The 20,345-nt window shown below is 34.1% G+C and overlaps 3 protein-coding genes and 1 non-coding gene across 4 annotated transcripts; 1 reads left to right on the forward strand and 3 right to left on the reverse strand.

Annotated features, from left to right (window-relative positions):
• Positions 1–5,929: 5,929 nt before the first annotated feature.
• LOC106320098 (E3 ubiquitin-protein ligase hel2) lies at positions 5,930–8,797 on the reverse strand. Its single transcript, XM_013758464.1, has 7 exons — positions 8,574–8,797; positions 8,031–8,306; positions 7,736–7,944; positions 7,612–7,660; positions 7,455–7,544; positions 7,306–7,368; positions 5,930–7,230 (listed from the first exon to the last, which is right to left on the reverse strand). The coding sequence occupies exons 1-7, from the start codon at positions 8,739–8,741 to the stop codon at positions 6,073–6,075; spliced, it is 2,013 nt and encodes a 670-aa protein (XP_013613918.1). The 5' UTR covers positions 8,742–8,797; the 3' UTR covers positions 5,930–6,072.
• An 89-nt stretch (positions 8,798–8,886) lies between these two features.
• TRNAA-UGC lies at positions 8,887–8,959 on the forward strand. Its single transcript has one exon. It is a non-coding gene; the product is annotated as a tRNA-Ala (tRNA).
• A 1,843-nt stretch (positions 8,960–10,802) lies between these two features.
• On the reverse strand, positions 10,803–12,180 carry LOC106320105 (short-chain dehydrogenase reductase 3b). Its single transcript, XM_013758470.1, has 3 exons — positions 12,104–12,180; positions 11,565–12,017; positions 10,803–11,363 (listed from the first exon to the last, which is right to left on the reverse strand). Exons 1-3 carry the CDS (start codon positions 12,115–12,117, stop codon positions 11,057–11,059), a joined length of 774 nt encoding a protein of 257 aa, XP_013613924.1. The 5' UTR covers positions 12,118–12,180; the 3' UTR covers positions 10,803–11,056.
• A 2,293-nt stretch (positions 12,181–14,473) lies between these two features.
• On the reverse strand, positions 14,474–16,451 carry LOC106320104 (probable protein phosphatase 2C 49). The gene is made up of 3 exons (XM_013758469.1): positions 15,992–16,451; positions 15,551–15,748; positions 14,474–15,449 (listed from the first exon to the last, which is right to left on the reverse strand). Exons 1-3 carry the CDS (start codon positions 16,127–16,129, stop codon positions 14,652–14,654), a joined length of 1,134 nt encoding a protein of 377 aa, XP_013613923.1. The 5' UTR covers positions 16,130–16,451; the 3' UTR covers positions 14,474–14,651.
• Positions 16,452–20,345: the final 3,894 nt, after the last annotated feature.

Raw genomic sequence — 20,345 nt, forward strand, 5'->3', positions numbered from 1 at the left:
TTTAGCATACATTAATACAAATGTATAATGTGGTTAGAAATTTTTAACCAAGATTAAAGGGTGCAAACCTTTAATGTTAAAATTCATTGTATAGAGCATTTATCGAAAACCTCAATTTTGTATAGAGCATTTATCGAAAACCTCAATTTCAATTAACATACATATGATGATGGTCAAAGAGTTTTGAAATGTATGTTGTGTCCGTTTCTCTGGAGAATTTATATTTTATAGTGTTTAGTCTACTGATTTAAGTATTATATAAAATTTATTAAATTAAATTTTTAAAAACTATAGTGATGTCTATGTACCATGAAATATAGTTTAGCATACTTTAATACAAATGTATAATGTGGTTAAAAAATTTTAAACAACATTAAAGGGTGTAAACTTCATTGTATAGAGTATTTACCGAAAAACTTAATTTTGTAAGGGTTAACCTTATGATTTTGAAAAAAATTCAAATAATTTGACAATTTTTTTTTGTTGCATATTTGCATCCTTAATAGACATATGATGATGGTCAAAGAGGTTTGAAATGTATTTTGTGTCCGTTTCTCTAGAGAATATATATTTTATAGTGTTTAGTCCACTGATTTAAGTAGTATATAAAATTTATTAAATTTAATTTTTAAAAACTATAGTGATGTATATGGACCATGAATCAGAGTTAAGCATACATTGATACAAATTTATAATGTAGTTAGAAATTTTTACACAACATTAAAGATTGTAAAATGTTTTAAATTAAATTTTTTAAAAACTATAGTGATGTATATGGACCATGAATCAGAGTTAAGCATACATTGATACAAATTTATAATGTAGTTAGAAATTTTTACACAACATTAAAGATTGTAAAATGTTTTAAATTAAATTTTTTAAAAACTATAGTGATGTCTATGTACCATGAAAGAGAGTTTAGCATACATTAATACAAATGTAGAATGTGGTTAGAAATTTTTGAACAACACTAATGAATGTAATTTTTCATTATATAAAGCATTTATCGGAAAAAACTCAATTTTGTAGAGGTTAACCTTCAGATTTTGAAAAAAATTCAAAAAATTCGACAATTTTTTTTATTGTATAGTTGCATTCTTAGCAGACATATGATGATGGTCTAAGAAGTTTGAAATGTATGTAGTGTCCGTTTCTCTAGAGAATATATATTTTATAGTGTTTTAGTCTACTGATTTAAGTAGTATACAAACTTTATTAAATTAAATTTTAAAAACTATAGTGATGTCTATGTACCATGAAAGAAAGTTTGGCATACATTAATACAAATTATAATGTGGTCAGAAATTTTTGAACAACAGTAAAGATTATAAACTTCATTATATAGAGCATTTATCGAAAAACTCAATTTTGTAGGGGGTTAACCTTCGGATTTTGAAATTTTGAAAAAAATTCAAAAAAATTGCCAACCATTTTTTATTGTATCGTTGAATTCTTAAAAGACATGTGATGATGGTCAAAGATGTTTGAAATGTATGTTTTGTCCATTTCTCTAGAGAATATATATTTTATAGTGTTTAGTCTACTGATTTAAGTAGTACAAAAATTTATTAATTAAATTTTTTAAAACTGTAGTGATGTCTATGTACCATGAAAGAGAGTTTAGCATACATTAATACAAATGTAGAAAGTGGTTAGAAATTTATGAACAACACTAAAGAATGTAAACTTCATTATATAGAGCATTTATCGAAAAAACTCAATTTTGTAGGGGTTAACCTTGAGGTTTTGAAAAAAAAATCAATAAATAAAACAGTATTTTTTATTGCATAGTTGCATCCTTAACAGACATATGATGATGGTCAAAGAGGTTTTAAATGTATGTTGTGTCCGTTTCTCTAGAGAATATATATTTTATCGAGTTTTGTCCACTAATTTAAATACTATATAAAAAATTTTAAATTATTTTTTTTAAAACTATAGTGATGTCTATGTACCATGAAAGAGAGTTTAGCATACATTAATACTAATTTATAATGTGGTTAGAAATGTTTAAACAACATTAAAGAGTGCAAACTTCATTATATGGAGCATTTATCGAAAAACTCAATTTTGTAGGGGTTAACCTTCAGATTTTGAAAAAAATAAAAAAAATTGACAATCTTTTTTTATTGCATAGTTGCATCTTTAACAGACATATGATGATGGTCAAAGAGGTTTGAAATATATGTTGTGTCCGTTTCTCTAGAGAATATATATTTTATAGTGTTTAGTCTGCTGATTTAAGTAGTATATAAAAAAATTTAATTTAATTTTTTAAAAACTATAGTGATGTCTATGTAGAGCTGGAAATTTTAGTCATTGCCCGTGGGCCCCGCCCCGTTTGACCCGCCGCGGGGCGGGTGCATGAAAGAGAGTTTGACATACATTAATACAAATGTAAAATGTGGTTAGAAATTTTTGAACAACACTAAAGAATGTAAACTTCATTACATAAAGCATTTATCGAAAAAAATTCAATTTTGTAGGGGTTAACCTTCAGATTTTGAAAAAAATTCAAAAAATTCGACAATCTTTTTTTATTGCATAGTTGTATCCTTAACAGACATATGATGATGGTCAAAGAGGTTTGAAATCTATGTAGTGTTGTTTCTTTAGAGAATATATATTTTATATTGGTTAGTCTACTGATTTAAGTAGTATATAAAATTTATTAAGTTAAATTTTTAAAAACTATAATGATGTCTATGAACCACGAAAGAGAGTTTAGCATACATTAATACAAATTTATAATGTGGTTAGAAATTTTTAAACAACATTAAAGAGTGTAAACTTCATTAATAGAGCATTTATCGAAAAACTTAATTTTGTACGGGTTAACCTTCAGATTTTGAAAAAAAATAAAAAAATTCGACAATCTTTTTTTATTGCATAGTTGCATCCTTAACAGATGTATGATGATGGTCAAAGGGGCTTGAAATGTATTTTGTGTCGGTTTCTCTAGAGAATATATATATTTTATAGTGTTTAGTCCACTGATTTAAGTAGTATATTAAGTTTATTAAATTAAATTTGTAAAAACTATAGTGATGCATATGTACCATGAATCAGAGTTAAGCATACATTGATACAAATTTATAATGTAGTTAGAAATTTTTACACAACACTAAAGAGCGTAAATTTTATTATATAGAGCATTTATCGAAAAACTCAATTTTGTAGGGGTTAGCCTTCAGATTTTGAAAAAAAAATTCAAAATATTTGACAATATTTTTTTATTCCATAGTTGCATTATTAACAGACATATGATGATGGTCTAAGAGGTTTGAAATATATGTAGTGTCCATTTCTCTAGAGAATATATATTTTATAGTGTTTACTCCACTGATTTAAGTAGTATATAAAATTTATTAAATTAAATTTTTAAAAACAATTGTATTGTCTATGTACCATGAAAAAGAGTTTAGCATACATTAATACAAATTATAATGTGATTATAAAATTTTAAACAAAATTAAAGAGTGTTAACTTCATTATATAGAGCATTTATCGAAAAACTCAATTTTGTAGGGGTTAACCTTCAGATTTTGAAACAAAATACAAAAAAATTGACGATCTTTTTTTATTGCATAGTTGCATCCTTAACATACATATTATGATGGTTAAAGAGGTTTGAAATGTATGTTGTATCCGTTTCTCTTGAAAATATATATTTTATAGTGTTTAGTCCACTAATTTAAGTAGTATATAAAATTTATTAAATTAAATTTTTAAAAACTATAGTGATGTCTATGTGCCATGAAAGAGAGTTTATCATACATTAATAAAAATGTATAATGTGGTTAGAAACTTTTAAACAACATTAAAGGGTGTAAACTTCATTGTATAGAGCATTTACCGAAAAACTCAATTTGTTGGGGTTAACCTTTAGATTTTGAAAAAAGTTCAAAAAATTTGACAATCTTTTTTTATTGCATAGTTGCATCCTTAACATACATATTATGATGGTCAAAGAGGTTTGAAATGTATGTTGTGTCCTTTTCTCTAGAGAATATATATATTTTATAGTGTTTAGTCCACTGATTTAAGTAGTTTATAAAATTTATTAAATTAAATTTTTAAAAACTATAGTGATGTTTATGTACCATGAAAGAGATTTTAACATACATTAATACAAATTATAATATGGTTAGAAATTTTTAAACAACATTAAAGAGTGTAAACTTCATTATATATAGCATTTATCGAAAATTTCAATTTTGTGGGGGTTAACCTTCAGATTTTGAAAAAAAAATCAAAAAATTTGACAATTTTTTTTATTGCATAGTCGCATCCTTAACATACATATGATGATGGTCAAAGAGGTTTGAAATGTATCTTGTGTCCGTTTCTTTAGAGAATATATATTTTATAGTGTTTAGTCAACTGATTGTGGTAGTACATGAAGTTTTATTAAATTAATTGTTAAAAAATAGAAACGATATTAATGTACCATGAAAAAAAGTTTTGTATACATTAATGAAAATGTATAATGTGGTCAGAAATTTTTAAACAATACTAAATAGTATAAACTTCATTATATATAGCGTTTATCGAAAAACTCAATTTTATAGGAGTTAACCTTTAGATTTTGAAAAAAATTCAAAAATATGACAATCTTTTTTTATTGCATAGTTTCATCCTTAACAGATGTATGATGATGGTCAAAGAGGTTTGGAATGTATGTTGTATCCGTTTCTCTAGATAATATATATTTTATAGTGTTTAGTCCACTGATTTAAGTAGTATATAAAATTTATTAAATTAAATTTTTTAAAACTATAGTGATGTCTATGTACCATGAAAGAGAGTTTAGCATACATTAATACAAATGTAGAATGTGGTTAGAAATTTTTAAACAACACTAAAGAATATAAATTTCAATATATATTGCAGTTACCGAAAAACTCAATTTTGTATGGGTTAACCTTCAGATTTTGAGAAAAAATAAAAAATATGACAATCTTTATTTATTGCATAGTTTTGTCTTAGCTTTTGATCACAATGATTTAGAATCCTTTTTATATCCGTTTCTTTAATGAATAGAGATGTGTACTACCAAAAGTCTAGGCTATATGGTCTCATGTGTCGATGGTTTGGTTCTAGGTTGCAAAATACGTGGGCATTCTTTGATTTTTTCAGCTTTTGAGCTTAGTTTTATCTTGCCTTGTACGTAACAATTTCTGATGATCAATAAATTTAACATTTCATAATAAAAGAATAAATAGAGATTTCATAGTGGCAGTCCACTGATTTTGGCAATACATGAAGTTATATTAAATTAATTGTTAAAAAAATAGAAACGATATTCATATACCATAAAAAAGAGTTTAGTATACATTAATAAAAATATATAATATGGTTAGATAATTTTAAACAACACTAAAGAATATAAACTTCATTATATATAACATTTACCGTAATCTTCATAATCCATATGATTTTTAAAATCTATCGACTTTTAAAATTCACAAACTCTACAAAAATTAATTTAACAAGGAATTAAAAAATCAAACATTTGCGGTGAGCGTAGATCGAACACGCGACCTTCAGATCTTTAGTCTGACGCTCTCCCAACTGAGCTATCCCGCTTTGTTGTTAAAGTAGTAATGGTTCATGCAACAAGTGTAGATACTGTTGATAGATGAAATCCTCAACGACACAGAGACGTTGTGTTTGTGCCTAGTTCACAACGATTCGATTCGTGAATGATACAATATTACAATGCATCATCTGTCTCTTGGTAAAACCTTATTCGTATTTGTTAACAACATTCTGCCTCAAGCAAGTGAGTTTATGCAACTGGGACTTGCCTGTTAGTTTCTTTGATGCTTTCTAGGCAAAGTTAATTAGTGTTAAGAGTTTTTCTTTGTCTAAAGACAAAATGGATTCCTTTGCATTTGCTAACATTCGATGTTGTTAGTCCATATACTTCAACATAAGCTCTTTCACTACATCCAAAAAGACACAAAACACATGCAAGCTTATATGACTTGGTTCATCTGTGCAAAAGCTGTCATATCATTGTCTATTTTCCTAAGGAAGCAAAAGAGGACACAGATTCTTTTTTTTTAACTAGGAGAAGAGTTTTGCACTTCCTCTCCGCCAAGCACCACGAAGTTGCAACCCATCGGTAGAGCTCTGGCTACTTTTGGATTCATCATTCTTGGATTCTGCTTCAGGCTCTGTTGTGTTAGAAGAACTCCTAAGGTTTGCAGCCATGGATTTCTCGCCAAGACGTGCTCTGAGAAACTTTGGAGTTTTCTTAAATTGCTTCCCTGTGTTGCTGCCTAATCCCACTCCACCACCAGATGAAGTGTCCACAACTGCTTTGCCTTTGTCTTTCTGTATCTTCACCTTGTCTTCATCCTGAGATTTGTCAGAGAACTGCAACTTAAACCCCATGGAGTCACTGCTACTTTCAACTTTCACAGCTTTCCCTTTGTTTTTCTTCAAACCGCAACTCTCTTTTGCCTGTGAACTGCTCTTCAAGCAAGCATTATGGGTATCAATGAGCTCCTTCTGTCTCTTAGGGTCAGGGCAGAGTCTAGCCATATCGAGAACTAAGTGAGACAACCCATACCCTTTCACATACTCTAAGTAAGTTCTTGCATCTATCGAACCATGACGATACTTTCCTGATGTATCCTTGAAGGCCTTGAATAACTCTTCATCGTGACCGAGGCTGGAGCGTATTTTATCAACCAAACTCTTGTTATCAGACTTCACAGCAGAAACTGGTGGAGAACCAGGATGAGAAGGCTGCTCTAGTGATCTTGTATCAGACGTTTTAGCAGTTGAAGTTGTGTGATGATTCCTCTTTACATTGCTGGAGTTCAGTGAAGAACCAGATGAACATCCACTAACTGATGCTTGAGAAGAAGCAAGAGTTCTAGACTGAGATTGAGCAGAAGCGCTAGAAGATTGTACACTGCTTGGAACAGATGCTTGAGTTGGGCCTCGGATTAACGCTGGCCAGGCTTGAGAAGACCTAGCAGCTGCACTTCTATTTGCTTCATGTCTTAGATTGTTACTCTCTGAGTTCTGTCCAAATCTTGTTTGCACTCCTCGGTTTGCTTGCACGGAGAGTGGAGGGAAAGAAGATTCTCCCAGACGTGATCCTCCAGGGCTCCTCATAGTTTGAAGAAGAGGATAACCGTCGTCAATGGCATAAGGTGCTTGAGATGATCGTCTCCTTCCACGGCGACTCTGAACTTGGAAACCCGCTTGAATCTGAAACCGAACCAAATATTAAACATAGGCAAACAAAAATCAACACACAAGCTGACAAGAGAGATAGTTACATGCCTGTAACGACGCGCTTTGCTGAGTACGAGACATTCTACCTCCATGATCAACTGTATTGTGCCTCTAATAAACAAATGCGAGTAATACTTTTAATAGAGCAGAATATAACAAACTGTGGGAACAGAAAAAAAAGAAGAAGAAGAGTTTACTTTCAACTCAGCTTCGATTTGGAAAACTATGAACTTCTTAGCAAGACAAGACTCGTCTTCACATAGAAAATGGTCACTGCGGAAGTGAGCCTGTTACAATTTCAAGTGAGAACCCAATGCAGCCACAAACATTATACCATAGGATATACATTCATACCTCCAGATCATCATAGTTTCCATAATATTCATACTGCCCTGGCCTCAGCCTGCAATGCCAGACCAGATTGAATCAAATGAAATCATTACAAGGCCAATCAAATTCATAATAAAATTACAGTCACCTTTGGCATATGTGACTGGTGTAATGCTCTCTAGACATATGAGTGTAAAGCTCATTGCCACCATAGAACGGACGCTTACAGAACTCGCACATAGGATGACCAGTGAAGCCTCCTCTCTCACTCTCACTTCCATCAACTTCAGAGTCACCGCTACTTATATGCTGATTCAACTGCTCCTTAGTAAACAGCTTCTGCTCACAAATGAATACCTGTCATAACAAAAAGCATAAGCTTTGTTCTTTTAAAACACTTAAGACCAAAGAGGGTGGTAGTAGTACTAGTCTCAGCCCCTGACCTTACGACCCACAAGACATAAACTACACATATGCAACTTATGCTGCTGGTTCAAGTGATTCTTCAAGTGCTCAACGCTCTTAAACCGCATACGATGGTTAGAGACACAAGAGGTGCAGGAGAGTCTGCACATTGACTTAATCCTTGTGTACTGGTTGAAGTCATCGAAGAAGAGTTTGGTTTCTTCATGGTACCAGAAGGAGCCCACACGACCTTCCTTTGGGTCTGATGGGAACGTTGAGAAGTCAGTAATCGTCTTTGTATAATCACCAAACTCCTGCTAGTGTAAAGATCAAAGCTTTTAGTAAATGTTATGAGACCTTTAAAGCACAGTGAGGTGTAAAAGGCTTAACCTTTACAAAGTTGAGACATTTAAGAAAGCATATAGTGTAAATGAAACTCCCCCAAGATTGAGTTTTTTAGTTTTCAGTTTCTAACACAGTAACAAAGTTGAGACCTTTAAAGCACAGTGAGGTGAAAAGGCTTAACCTTTACAAAGTTGAGACATTTAAGAGATGTGGTTAGAGGTGAAAAAAGGTTTGACCTTTGTGACGAAGACGATGGGGCATTCGGTTTTGCAGATGCAGCAGCGGCGATCGCCGAGGATGAAGCGGAGGCGAACGACGCAGGTGGAGCAAACCTCTCGGTGGCCGCAGAAGCCGTAAGCAACCCATTCTAGATTCTCGGCGCAAACGGCGCAGCAATCATCCATTTTTGTTTGTTGTCTCCTCTCTGACTCACAACAGAGAAACTCCTTTGACGCATCAAACAAACCCCACAGAGAAAGGTATGGGAAAATAATTCGAACCGACGCATTTTTATAAAGATGAGATTAGATTGGTTACAAGGAGCAAGATGGGGATGTAGCTCAAATGGTAGAGCGCTCGCTTTGCATGCGAGAGGCACGGGGTTCGATACCCCGCATCTCCACTTTTGTTTGTTTTTGCATTTTTCCGTGTGCAAATTACAAGTCCAGACCCAATCTCTCAACGTAAGCCCATTTGTTTAGAAGGGCCTATCGATTATTTTATGTTTGAAGCCTATATAGCATTGGAATTGGCTTTTAACTGCACAAACAAATCCATAAAGTAGATCATTGTCATTGAGATGATTTCCTTACATCTGATGAATGAGATAATCAAGGTCATTGCAAATTGAGGTGGTGGTAGAATCTTAAATCAACAATGGGTTGTAGCTCAAATGGTAGAGCGCTCGCATGCGAGAGGCACGGGGTTTGATCCCTGGCCGCTCCATTATTTTTATGCATTGAACCCAACCATTAATAATGTTTTGAAATCGGACCGGCCGGTCGAACCGGTTCGATCGTGACTCGTTGAAGAAGCCGAGTCTGGTACGGTTTAAAACTCGGATTTGAGAAAAACCAGTGATCCGGTTTTTAAAAGATCCTTGTTATAGTTTTTTCACACTTATTAAGAAAACATATAAAATTGTATTTTCCAATACATTGTTTTTCTTAATTAACTATTCCCAATAACTTTTAACCAATGAGATTTTATTAAACACAATTGTATTTTTTGAAAAGTACAATTTTTCATTAATTAATATATTGAAAATGTAAAAATTGTATCTTTTAGAAACAATTTTTTTTTTCTAAAACATGAATCTTTTAGGAACGAAGAGAGTATTTTCAATTGTTATTAAAAATTAATATTTCATAATCAATGTTTAACTTTCACTACTTAATTGGTTTTCCTTTTAGTTCTATTTTTTTAAGAAATTTTTTTAAAATATCTTTTTGACTCTCATATTCTATTCTCATTTTGCCATATTCATAAAATTTAAGATTTATAATTATAAAAATAAATAAATACGTAATTTAAACAGTCGTTCATATGGTTTTTTATCAGTTTCAGTTTACATATATTATTCACTTGTTAACTGTATATCTAACTAAATTTATTGTTATTGTTTATTATCTGATTAATAAAAGAGAACATAGAACGTATCATATGGAGAACTACATTTCAGGTCCATATAATGTAATATATGATTAGATTTATTTATTTTTTAAATAGAAAACCCGGTTCGACCGGTTGAACTGGTCCAACCAGTCAACCAGTAGCCATACCGACTCGGTATCCGGTCCGGTTTTCAAACACGTTGCCTAAATACATCTCTAACTTTGTCTGCAATACAATCTTCAACATTTCCAATGTTGGCCCTTTGGGATATTCCAAGCAACCATATACTGAGGCTACAAACCCTTTCAACAAGTGGGGAGTGGACCAAAGGAATGTGACACAGCCAGTGAAGAGATCCCAGATTGGTCACATTCATTTTGATAGATACTTAACTTTTTGTCGACTACAAATACAATAAGTGGGGAGTGGACCAAAGGAATATGACACATCCGGTGAAGAGATCCCAGATTGGTCACATACATAAATACTGAGGCTACAAACCCTTTCAACAAGTGGGGAGTGGACCAAAGGAATACGACACATCCAGTAAATAGATCTCAGATTGGTCACATTCAATTTGATAGATACTTAAGTTTTTTGTCAACTACCAATACAATGAGATCAAGTTACAGCGATAAAGTGTTTTAAAAACCACTCCAATCTGACCTGATATTATCTTATATGGGATACTGAACAAGTGTCTATATATTGAGGACTTACCAAGGCCAGGTCCAGTCATTTCATAAACAAATATTTATTAGTCATAAAATGTGTGTGGAAGTGTATCAATGTGTACGGGATTAGTTAATTAAAGAAGAGTTACTAAAAGCTGAATGAGAAGGCCTATTATCTGATCAAAACAATCAACCTTATAAAAATAGTTGTTTAGTTTATTATCCTCGAGATCTGCAATAAGTTGGATAATGGGATCACGGATGCATGTTTCCAAATAAAAATGGAAGCAACATCCCACGTTTCAAGGCAACTTGCTTACCTCAGAAACTATTCAATCCCCATGTATCCAAGTCAACTTTTGACCCAAATAATTTTAAACAACAATTTTATAAAAAATTTAAAAACTCATCATCATGTGCCCAAGTTGTAGCTACGACTTAACCACCGTGTAACCGCCGTCAACAGCCAGGTTCTGACCGCTTACGTAAGCCGACTCATCCGATGCTAGAAACAGAGCAGCCTCTGCCACATGGCTAGCTTTCAACACAATTCCCTTCAGATTCGCCGACGCTGACGTGTTTTCCTCGACCACGTTTGGCTCCATATTGAATCCGTTGCAAACTAATGGTGTGGCCACCCCAAACGGAGCAACGCCGTTTACTCGTATCCCGTACTTTCCCAACCCGCCAGAAGCTGATTTGATCAGTCCTAACAGCCCATGCTTCGACGCCGTATATCTGTCATAAACCTCACAGTTCAATAAATGTAGTAAACTAGTTGAATCGTGGTAGCATGACCTGACCATAATGTTCCTACTAACAATAATACAACGTTATATATGATCTCATGTGTACAGGTTTGGTCCACTAATACATACTTTTGTTAGTTCGGTAATAAACATTTTTTTTATTTTAATTGTTGGGAATATCTGAGTTTACCCGTGTGGTGCCGTCCCGGCGATCTCAGCGGCGACGCTGGTGGTGCAAATGATGGACCCACGCGTGTCTTTCTCCACCATGGCGCGTGCCGCGTGTTTGATGAACGCGGCTGCTCCACGGAGGTTCACGGAGATTGTTCGGTCTAACGCATCAAGATTTAGGTCGAGAATGCTCACAAACGGCTCTATAACGCCGGCGTTACTAAACACAACGTCAAGCTTTCCGTGTTTGTCGACGGTGTACTTAACGGCGTTTTCTACTTCTGTCTCATTTGTGACATCGCAATGATAGTAACTCGCCTTGTCTTCTCCTATGGAAACGGCAAGTTTTTGACCGAGCTCGTCTTGTACATCAACTATAACGACTCGAGCGCCGTGTTTCGTGAACAACCTGACGGACTCAGCTCCAATCCCGCTTGCTCCGCCGGTGATGATTACGACTTTGCCCTCTAATCTGCAAAGATTCAGCAAATCAGATTGCATAAATATAAATTTATGTATACCGTTATATGGAAATGGTATGAGAGATCAGAAAATTGCCTGCGTCCAGACATTGTTGAAGCGTTCTGAATGATATTTACGAGAACTGATGTGCTGATATTTATGCATGTGTATTATATGCATGTATGTGAAAAGTCAACTCTATCGTGCCATGTGAGTTTCACTTTTTTTAATGGCTCAAGAATTGTTTTGACCGTCTGAACTGTGCACCGCTAATAATTACGCTTGTCATCTTTATAATAATGTATTTAATTAGGTTTAGATTATGTGTTAATTTATTAAATTTTCTAGATGTATTTGCTTAAATATTACGGTCTGACTTTTAGTGGTCTCAAAGGTTCTGATAATGTTCTTGTATTCTCAGATCCTTGTAAAATGGTGCAAGTCAATTAAAACCACCATTAAATTTGTGGGAATGATGTTCTTTATTAGCGTTCTCTATCTCTGGTTTATCTCTCTGTTGTTTGCACTAACCTTGGGGATTTTTTAAAAAAATACTCAAACTAATTTCTATTTGCTAAAGGGGTAATGGTGCTTTCACAACTTGACCACATGTTCAATTAACAACACTCAACATTGTCTTAGCTGTCTGTTAAACATAGTTGACGTCGTAAAAAAGAATGTAAAATTTCCTAATTTTAAAAGTATATGTATTTAATATAGGCAACTAAAATTAGTTTTTGTATTAACTAAAAAACTTAATAGTTCATATTTTTTTTTAGCAAATGAAAATTAGTTATTTTCCCTTAATCATGTGTATTGCATTTGTTCATGCAGTTTGCACAAGTGCTTTAATCTTTGCATCAGTTTTGCTTTCTGCACAAGTACTTATTTTTTTATTATCATATTATAGTGATCAATAATCCTGACGCACATATTTATGTACATATCCTATAGATAAACCATATAAAGAACTCCATTTAAATCCTGGACTAAAAGCACAAAATTAGTTATTTACCTTTTATAATAATTTTTTTTTTATTTCTTTCAGATATTTCTTTCTCAAAATATACCAAAATTGAATAATATAAATAGTTAACAGAATTAGAAAACTGTTAAATTGAATAACAAAGAAGTTAATGGAATCTTCAATTTCCTCCTATTCAATCAAATGTTTATAGATTCAATACCCCACCTAAAAGAATTTATGAAATAGATCATTGGATAATAAAATAATTTAATAGTAAAACATTGGATAGTAAAAAAAAACATTTTGCTATGAGTGGTGGACCACAATCAGTGATCATCCTACTACTCAACAAGTGAAATTTGGGCTAATAAAATAATATTTTTTACACACACAAGGAAGGCTATCCATGTTATTTTATTTTGTATAGTTAAAAGTTAAAGTTGATAAAATAATAAATGTGAATGAGCCTTAAAATTTTCTCTGCTTTATATTCTTGTGAGAAAATAAACAAAAAAGTATTTTGTTTTATGATAAGCATTTTGCTTGGTTGATGTTTTTATGATATTTCAAAAGAAATTGTTCAATCTTACAAGTGGAATCTAACTCTTTGGGTCTGCCTATATGATATTTCATATAAGTTATTAAACTCTCAGTTATATATGTAAAAAAGTTGAAATTTAAAAGGTATACGGCATATTTAATAGATAATAGAAATTTGTTAAATTAATGTCTTTAAAAAAATATATCATAATGAAAAATGTCATTATCAACGACCATACATGTCACAAGAAATACTATACAAGCTATATATCATCCAGTTCCGGAGCTTCTACTCCATGATGAAAGAAATTTCCTTGAATCATCACGAAAGAGCATGTACTCAGCTTCATTCTCATTCCTTCTTTTAAACCAAGGTATATGTCTCGATTCATATCGATACATTTCTTCTTAAAAAAAAACATTTCTCTATGGGTTCTTAAAATTCGAGCTATAATAACTTGAGGTAGAGGTTGTCGACTTGTCGTCTAGGTTGAGGTTGAGATAGAAGTTATTATCCTGGTATAATCACAATCACCAATCACTCTATTATTCAAAAAAGCAAAAATGGGCAATAGAATATCTTTTTTTTTCCACACAAAAAAGGTTATCTATGTTATTTTATGTGAAATCTTTAAATAAAGGAAAATTACAATGTATATAACACAAAAACATTATAATAAAGAGAATAATCATAATAAGCAAATGGATAGAATAAACTACAGTGCCAGCTTATAGCATTTGTTGACAGTCATTTGCACTAGGTCATTTAATTTTTGGCAATTTTTTTTAGAAATTAAGGTCCTTATTTGGTAAAACCCTATAGATTAAGGTCCTAAATTTTAAATTGATAATAAGGTCCTTATTCAATAATTCCAACCTAGAAATTGATTAAAAACCTAGAAATTAAAGTCCTTATTTGATAATTCAAAGGTTGTATACCAAGCAATCCAAATTCAATGTGACTTAATAAACTGTATAATATAAGCTTAAATGGAGCAAGTTTATGTACATAAACTTGAATCCATGCACGAAACAAATAACCTCTATAGCTTACACAAAAAATGGAGCACGTAGACACTTGAAGTTACATACATACAAAAGCAACAAAAAATTCAGAACGTCTATCATCTTTTCAAATCAGCCGTCCAAAAAGGCCCTCAAGCTCTGAAAAGCATCTGCCGTCAAACTACAACACATTTGCTTCTCCACCGTAGGATCAGCCGCTACCGCCACGTTATCAACCGGCAAGAAGCAAACAACCACCACCGTTAAGTTATCAAACGTATTTAGCCTCAAAGCCTCCAAAGCAAGCTCTCTAGCACTTCTCATCGGATCATCGTGACGGCGTAATCCACGCCTGACTATACTAACGGCTTCTTGACTCGTCAAAACATCCCAAATCCCGTCGCATCCCATTATCAGAAACTCGTCCTCCTCTGTTAATCTTATCTGCTTGATCTCTGGCTCAGCTATGAGTGGAGAACGTGAGCCTCGCGGTAGCTTCATGTCCCAGTCGCCAAGAGCTCGTGTCACCGATAAAATGCCGTTTAAGTAACCGTCGTCGACGAAGCCGCCACATGATTCCACTCTTCTTCTTTCGGGTAAGTAGATTGGTCTATGGTCTTGAGACATGTCTATTGCTTCGCCGTTCCTACAGAGAACGGCTCTGCAGTCCCCTGCATTCGCCACCATCAAGTGTCTTCCAAACACAAGGGCGGTGAGAGCCGTGGTACCAGAAGAAGGGTTGATGCTACGGTCCTCTGATAAAGCAAGATCGGCTTGAAGAAACGCGTTCCTCAATGAACTCTTGACTTCTTCTACGTAGATACTGTTCACTTCAGATGTTTGTGGAAATTTTTCGTCTTCGAAGAATAGTTTAATAGCGTTTTTTCTTACGTAAGCTGCTGCTTCTGGTCCTCCATGGCCATCAAAAACCTACATATACAAGATGCAAAAAAAAACAGTAAATTGACTAATCTTATGATCAAGCAATTAATCAAATGAAATAATAATTTGCACTATATAAAATGCAATACCGCGTAGAAAGCACTAGGTTTTGGTAAGTCATGAAGAGACGCAACACGAGAAGATAGATCGTCTATGCAAATGTGTTCGTCTTCCATGGATCTCCTTGGTCCAATATCAGCATAGCTCCCAGAGCGTATAACCGGAACATCTAACGAGACACTTGAACTACAATCATCATCATCATCCGATTCCGAACATCTTAAACCCTGTTCCATTGGTCAAAAGGTACACACATACTAAGACAAGATATTTACACAGAGACACGAACTTTCCGACCAAAGTAGTTTAAAACTCCAACTGACAATTCAGACAACATAATCAATCCGGTTTTGTAATAAATACATCCTCTTTGATGAATATAAGAACCTAAAATTCAATTCCTCTCACAGAACAAACCCCACAAAGCCCAACCGGAGAAAATAAATCCAATTTTTAACAGAGACACTTACCGAAAGAGAAACTGGTGATTTAACGGCGGAGAGAGAGACGCCGTCTATATCTGTAACGCCGGCTGATGCTCTTAACAGTTGTATATCTAAAACCGCCGGTAAACTCTGTTGGAACGTAACCTCTGCTTCAGCCACCATCTCTGTTCTCTTCACATCAACCACGAAAAAAAAAACAAAACTCGATAACTTTCCTCAGAAAACTTCTTGTCGGTTTCGCTGCGTGCGTCACTTGCCTTTGTTTGTGTGTTTTGAAATTACAATTTTTTTTGAGACGCGTGCGTGTGTGCTTTCTTCTGATGAATATATATACGGTGTGATTCCAAGTGTCGGTGACCGGTTACCGGCGGCCACAAGTTAACTGAGAGGCTACGTGGCGTGTTCGAAGTTAGTGTGTGGGTTATTGGTGTTACACGGCTACGTGCTGTCTTTTTGGTGTTTTGGCTCTGACGCGCGGAGCTTTATATTGGAATGACATAACCACTCTCCGTTTAAAGCACCAACTATGGTTGACTTTATGAAATTTAATAAGTTAGTTATTGACATCATACGGTTCTATTGAGGGTAAGTTTGGAATATTAATAAACCGACCAGAATCTAAAGAATTTCTTATCATGTTCACACTTGTGTTTCGTAGCAAAGTTGTCAACCTGCCCCCACAAGTACATGTTTATGATGAATCTGGACCGTTCAAAGCACTAGCTGTGACTTGGTCCCATGGTTCTCGACGGTCCAGAGAACTCTAGACGCGTCTGGAGCTGAAAGAAGTCTACAAAGGCTTTTACAACTTTTTTTTTTTTTTTTTTTTTTTCTGAACATACTTTTTATTAAATGGGGCAAAGCCCCACAAGAGCCAAGCCCAACCAAACTTTACAAGCAAAACAAAAGTCAAACAAACAGGCCAAGAGAAAGGCCAACCACAAACGCCCAAACACAAACAGGCCGAACATTGACTAAACGAACTACGGGCCATCAGCCCATAGACGAGAACCGTTGGGGAAGGAAACCTCACACCTCCACCACGTGTCCGATTGTCCAGCAATCAATGGTACACGCGTCAAGAAATGAGACAGCTGCCTTCCTCCGGTGCCAGAAAGACGGTACGACGGAGCAACGCCGTCAGCGAAGCCTAACCGAAGGAGATCCCGTTCAACCGAACCGCTCTCAACCCCGGTCAGTCGAGGAGTCAAATCTGACGGATCTCCAGAGGCGGACACTCCAGCTGGAGTTCCTGTACCACTAGACCAAAGCAACTTAGTATATATCACCGTAAATACTAAATTAATGTCTCTTTAGTGATGTCTTAATAAGTTAAGTTGTTGCTCCAATCCATAACATCGTCAATTTTATCACTTGCTTTTAGTTTTATTGTGTGTTTTGTCAGTGTGTGTCCATAAGTATATGTTTTATTTTGTTTTAACTTTATTGTGTTTTTGTCAGTGTGTGTCCATAAATATACTTAAAATATCTCGAGCGATGGATGAGTCATCTCTATTCTAATAGCATCGTGATTATATTAACATTACTTTCAATAGCTAGTTATTTTAATTTTAGTAAACTTCCTTCAAGATTTTGCTAATTAAAGATCCTCGCCTAATCAATAGAGGAAACGTGTTTCATGAAAATTCCAATAACTCCAAAACTTGTCAAACGTATAAATAATCCCCAAGAGATAAAAGTAACTGAAAATTGGCACTATTAAAGTCTTGATTGTTTGTTAGGTCCTGTTTAAATAAGGTTGTACACTGGCTAGTATGTTAGGCGTGCATCTTCTTCAGGGTCGTGCCTGAAAAAATAGTCCTACAAGTAAATAAATTTATTTTGGCCATTTATCTTGAAAAATATTGAAATGTAGTTAACATTGCACTCTTTTTACTCGTACACAGATTTTTGATTACTTTTGTAAACTATATTTATCCTTCCTGGCCCTGAAGCACATGCTTGATTAGCTTGTATTCAGGGCCGGCTCTGTTCTTCTTTTACATTTTTGTGTTTACAACTTGTAAAACGTCGCTCAATAAGAAATCTTTGTAAATGTTTTTGAAAAAAATACTAAGATGGTTGTGTAATTTTTGAAAACGTAACTACCAATAGTGTAACATATAAACAAAAATACAAACATAAAGAACATTGTGGTTTTTATCTGCGTGAATGAAAGAGCTGCGAGTTTATACATAACTCAAGAATTGGAAGATGACACACAAAGGTCCATCGGTAGTAATAAGTATAAGCGCACAAAGAAATGCTAATGAGATATTGATGTATATGACGGACGCAATAAAGTTTTGATATTTGGTCTCATGGGCTAGTTTATAATAAAATGCAATCTCCGCCATCAAACTCTAACCTGATAATAAAGCCCAATATGTTAGCTAAGTTGATTTCCTTGCTCGTAAAGTCATGGCCATGATGACTTGTTCGTGTGGATGAACTTCAAAGAAACATAGTTTGACTAGCATAAGATATTGAGAAGTAATTGTGTCATTTCCTAACTTTGTCATCAAACTACATGTGTTTCTATAACTAGAAGACTCAAGAGCGACTGATTGGAAAATCAGCACCTAAGAAAGGATTCTACAGTTTTTATATATATATTAGATAGCTGTGCTTTAAGCGGGATAAGAAGTCTATATTAATATTAAAATTATATATTATGATTATATATAACATAAGGTACACTTTAAGCGATAGTTAGATAGAACTAAATGTATGATTGTTATAGGAGCGAAGCCAGAGACTTTTTATAATAGATTCACTAATATTAAAATTTAATATATGGTGTTTGCAAGTTTGAGAAGAAGCTTTGGAAAATAATTTTTTTATATTTCGCCTATCACGTTGTAGTAGTTATACACTTAGGGGTTTAACAAATAAAATCAAAAAATGAATCAATAACATATTATAAGCAAAACAATAACTGTGTGAAATAATAAAGTATAACTCCTTTAAATTCAGAAAACATAGTTGCATAATAAAAGAAATTGAAGGTTATTTCACCCTCTAAATTGTAAAGGTTGTTCCAGATACGACCAACACGTGAGACTTGCTGGTGGTTCTCACGTGCTGATGGTTCGTTCCTGGAAGTTTCTTCTCATCTTCAAGGTCGTCTAATGCAGAGCTCTCATGGCGGCGAAGGTGTTGACACTCACATGCTTATATTGCTTGCTCGAGAAGACTAATACACTAAGACGAGATGATTTACAGTGATTCAGTCTCCTCAAAACGGAGATCACCTCATCGGGCAATAACAAAACCGAGTACGACACATTTATCTAGAAATATATTTTCAACGTCCTCTTTCAGCAATGAGAGGTGGTTCTCAAGAACGTGAGTGCTCTGCTAAATGCATGAAAGCAGGTATGGTGAAAAAGGTTTTTTCATTAACACTTGGCATCGTACTAAAGTTTCATCGTTTTGTCGTCTCTACGGATATGTCGACTTAATGGCGATAGATCAGATGGGTTGCCGTTTTTTAACATAAACGTATAAAGGAATAAGGAATCTTTATTGATGTTATGATTATATTGAGAAGATTGATAAATCAACTAATCGAACTTGAAGCTGAAAGTTTATCACGTAAAAGTGTTCGTCGAGAAAAATATAGATGGTATGAAGTTTTTTCAAATGAATGTTAGTGTGAATGCATTAAATTCACAGTTTTGGTGAGAAACGTTTTCTACGTGACACCTAAGCATTTTACTAAATAAAAGCTTCCCGTGAAGCCACGTCACCACGTCACATTCCTTGCTAATAAACTTTTAAGGTAAGTTTTAAAAGCGATTCTCCTTTAATATATAGGGGATATGGTATGTTTAAGTGGAAAAGTTGAATATATACACCAGAATGGAATGACCAAATATGTATGTACTGAGCTAGTATTAAACTGTATACGTTTCCACTAACATGTTTTAGTTTATACGTTATAGTTCTTAGATTATAGAACAATGATATATAGCTAAGGATGGCTTTTGGTCAAGCTACTTTGGGATTAACAGCGGTCAACGACTGTGTCTAATCTCTTCCATCAGAAGTGAAATTGAAGAATGTGAGTTTTGCTTTTAAGGTGAGGATAGAGATGAATGAATGCGAAAAATTTATGTTTTTAAGCTAAGACAGTAAAGAGTAGAGATGTCAAACAGGTTTACCCATCCTGTTCCGTCCCGTACCGCGGCGGGTTAGTTGTCGAGCGGGTCACGGCGGGCCTGTCCCGCGCGGGCTGCGGACTTCAAAATGCCGGTCCAAACCTGTACCGCAGAATATATAGGCCTTCGCGGGCCCATCCCGCGGGACACCTCCTTATCAAACCGTCTGTGCTACAGCTTCTTTCATGAATGTTCAAGTAGAAGAGTTGTGTAAG

This window comes from Brassica oleracea, unplaced genomic scaffold (genome assembly GCF_000695525.1).
Source record: "Brassica oleracea var. oleracea cultivar TO1000 unplaced genomic scaffold, BOL UnpScaffold00802, whole genome shotgun sequence".
NCBI classification, from domain to species: domain Eukaryota; kingdom Viridiplantae; phylum Streptophyta; class Magnoliopsida; order Brassicales; family Brassicaceae; genus Brassica; species Brassica oleracea.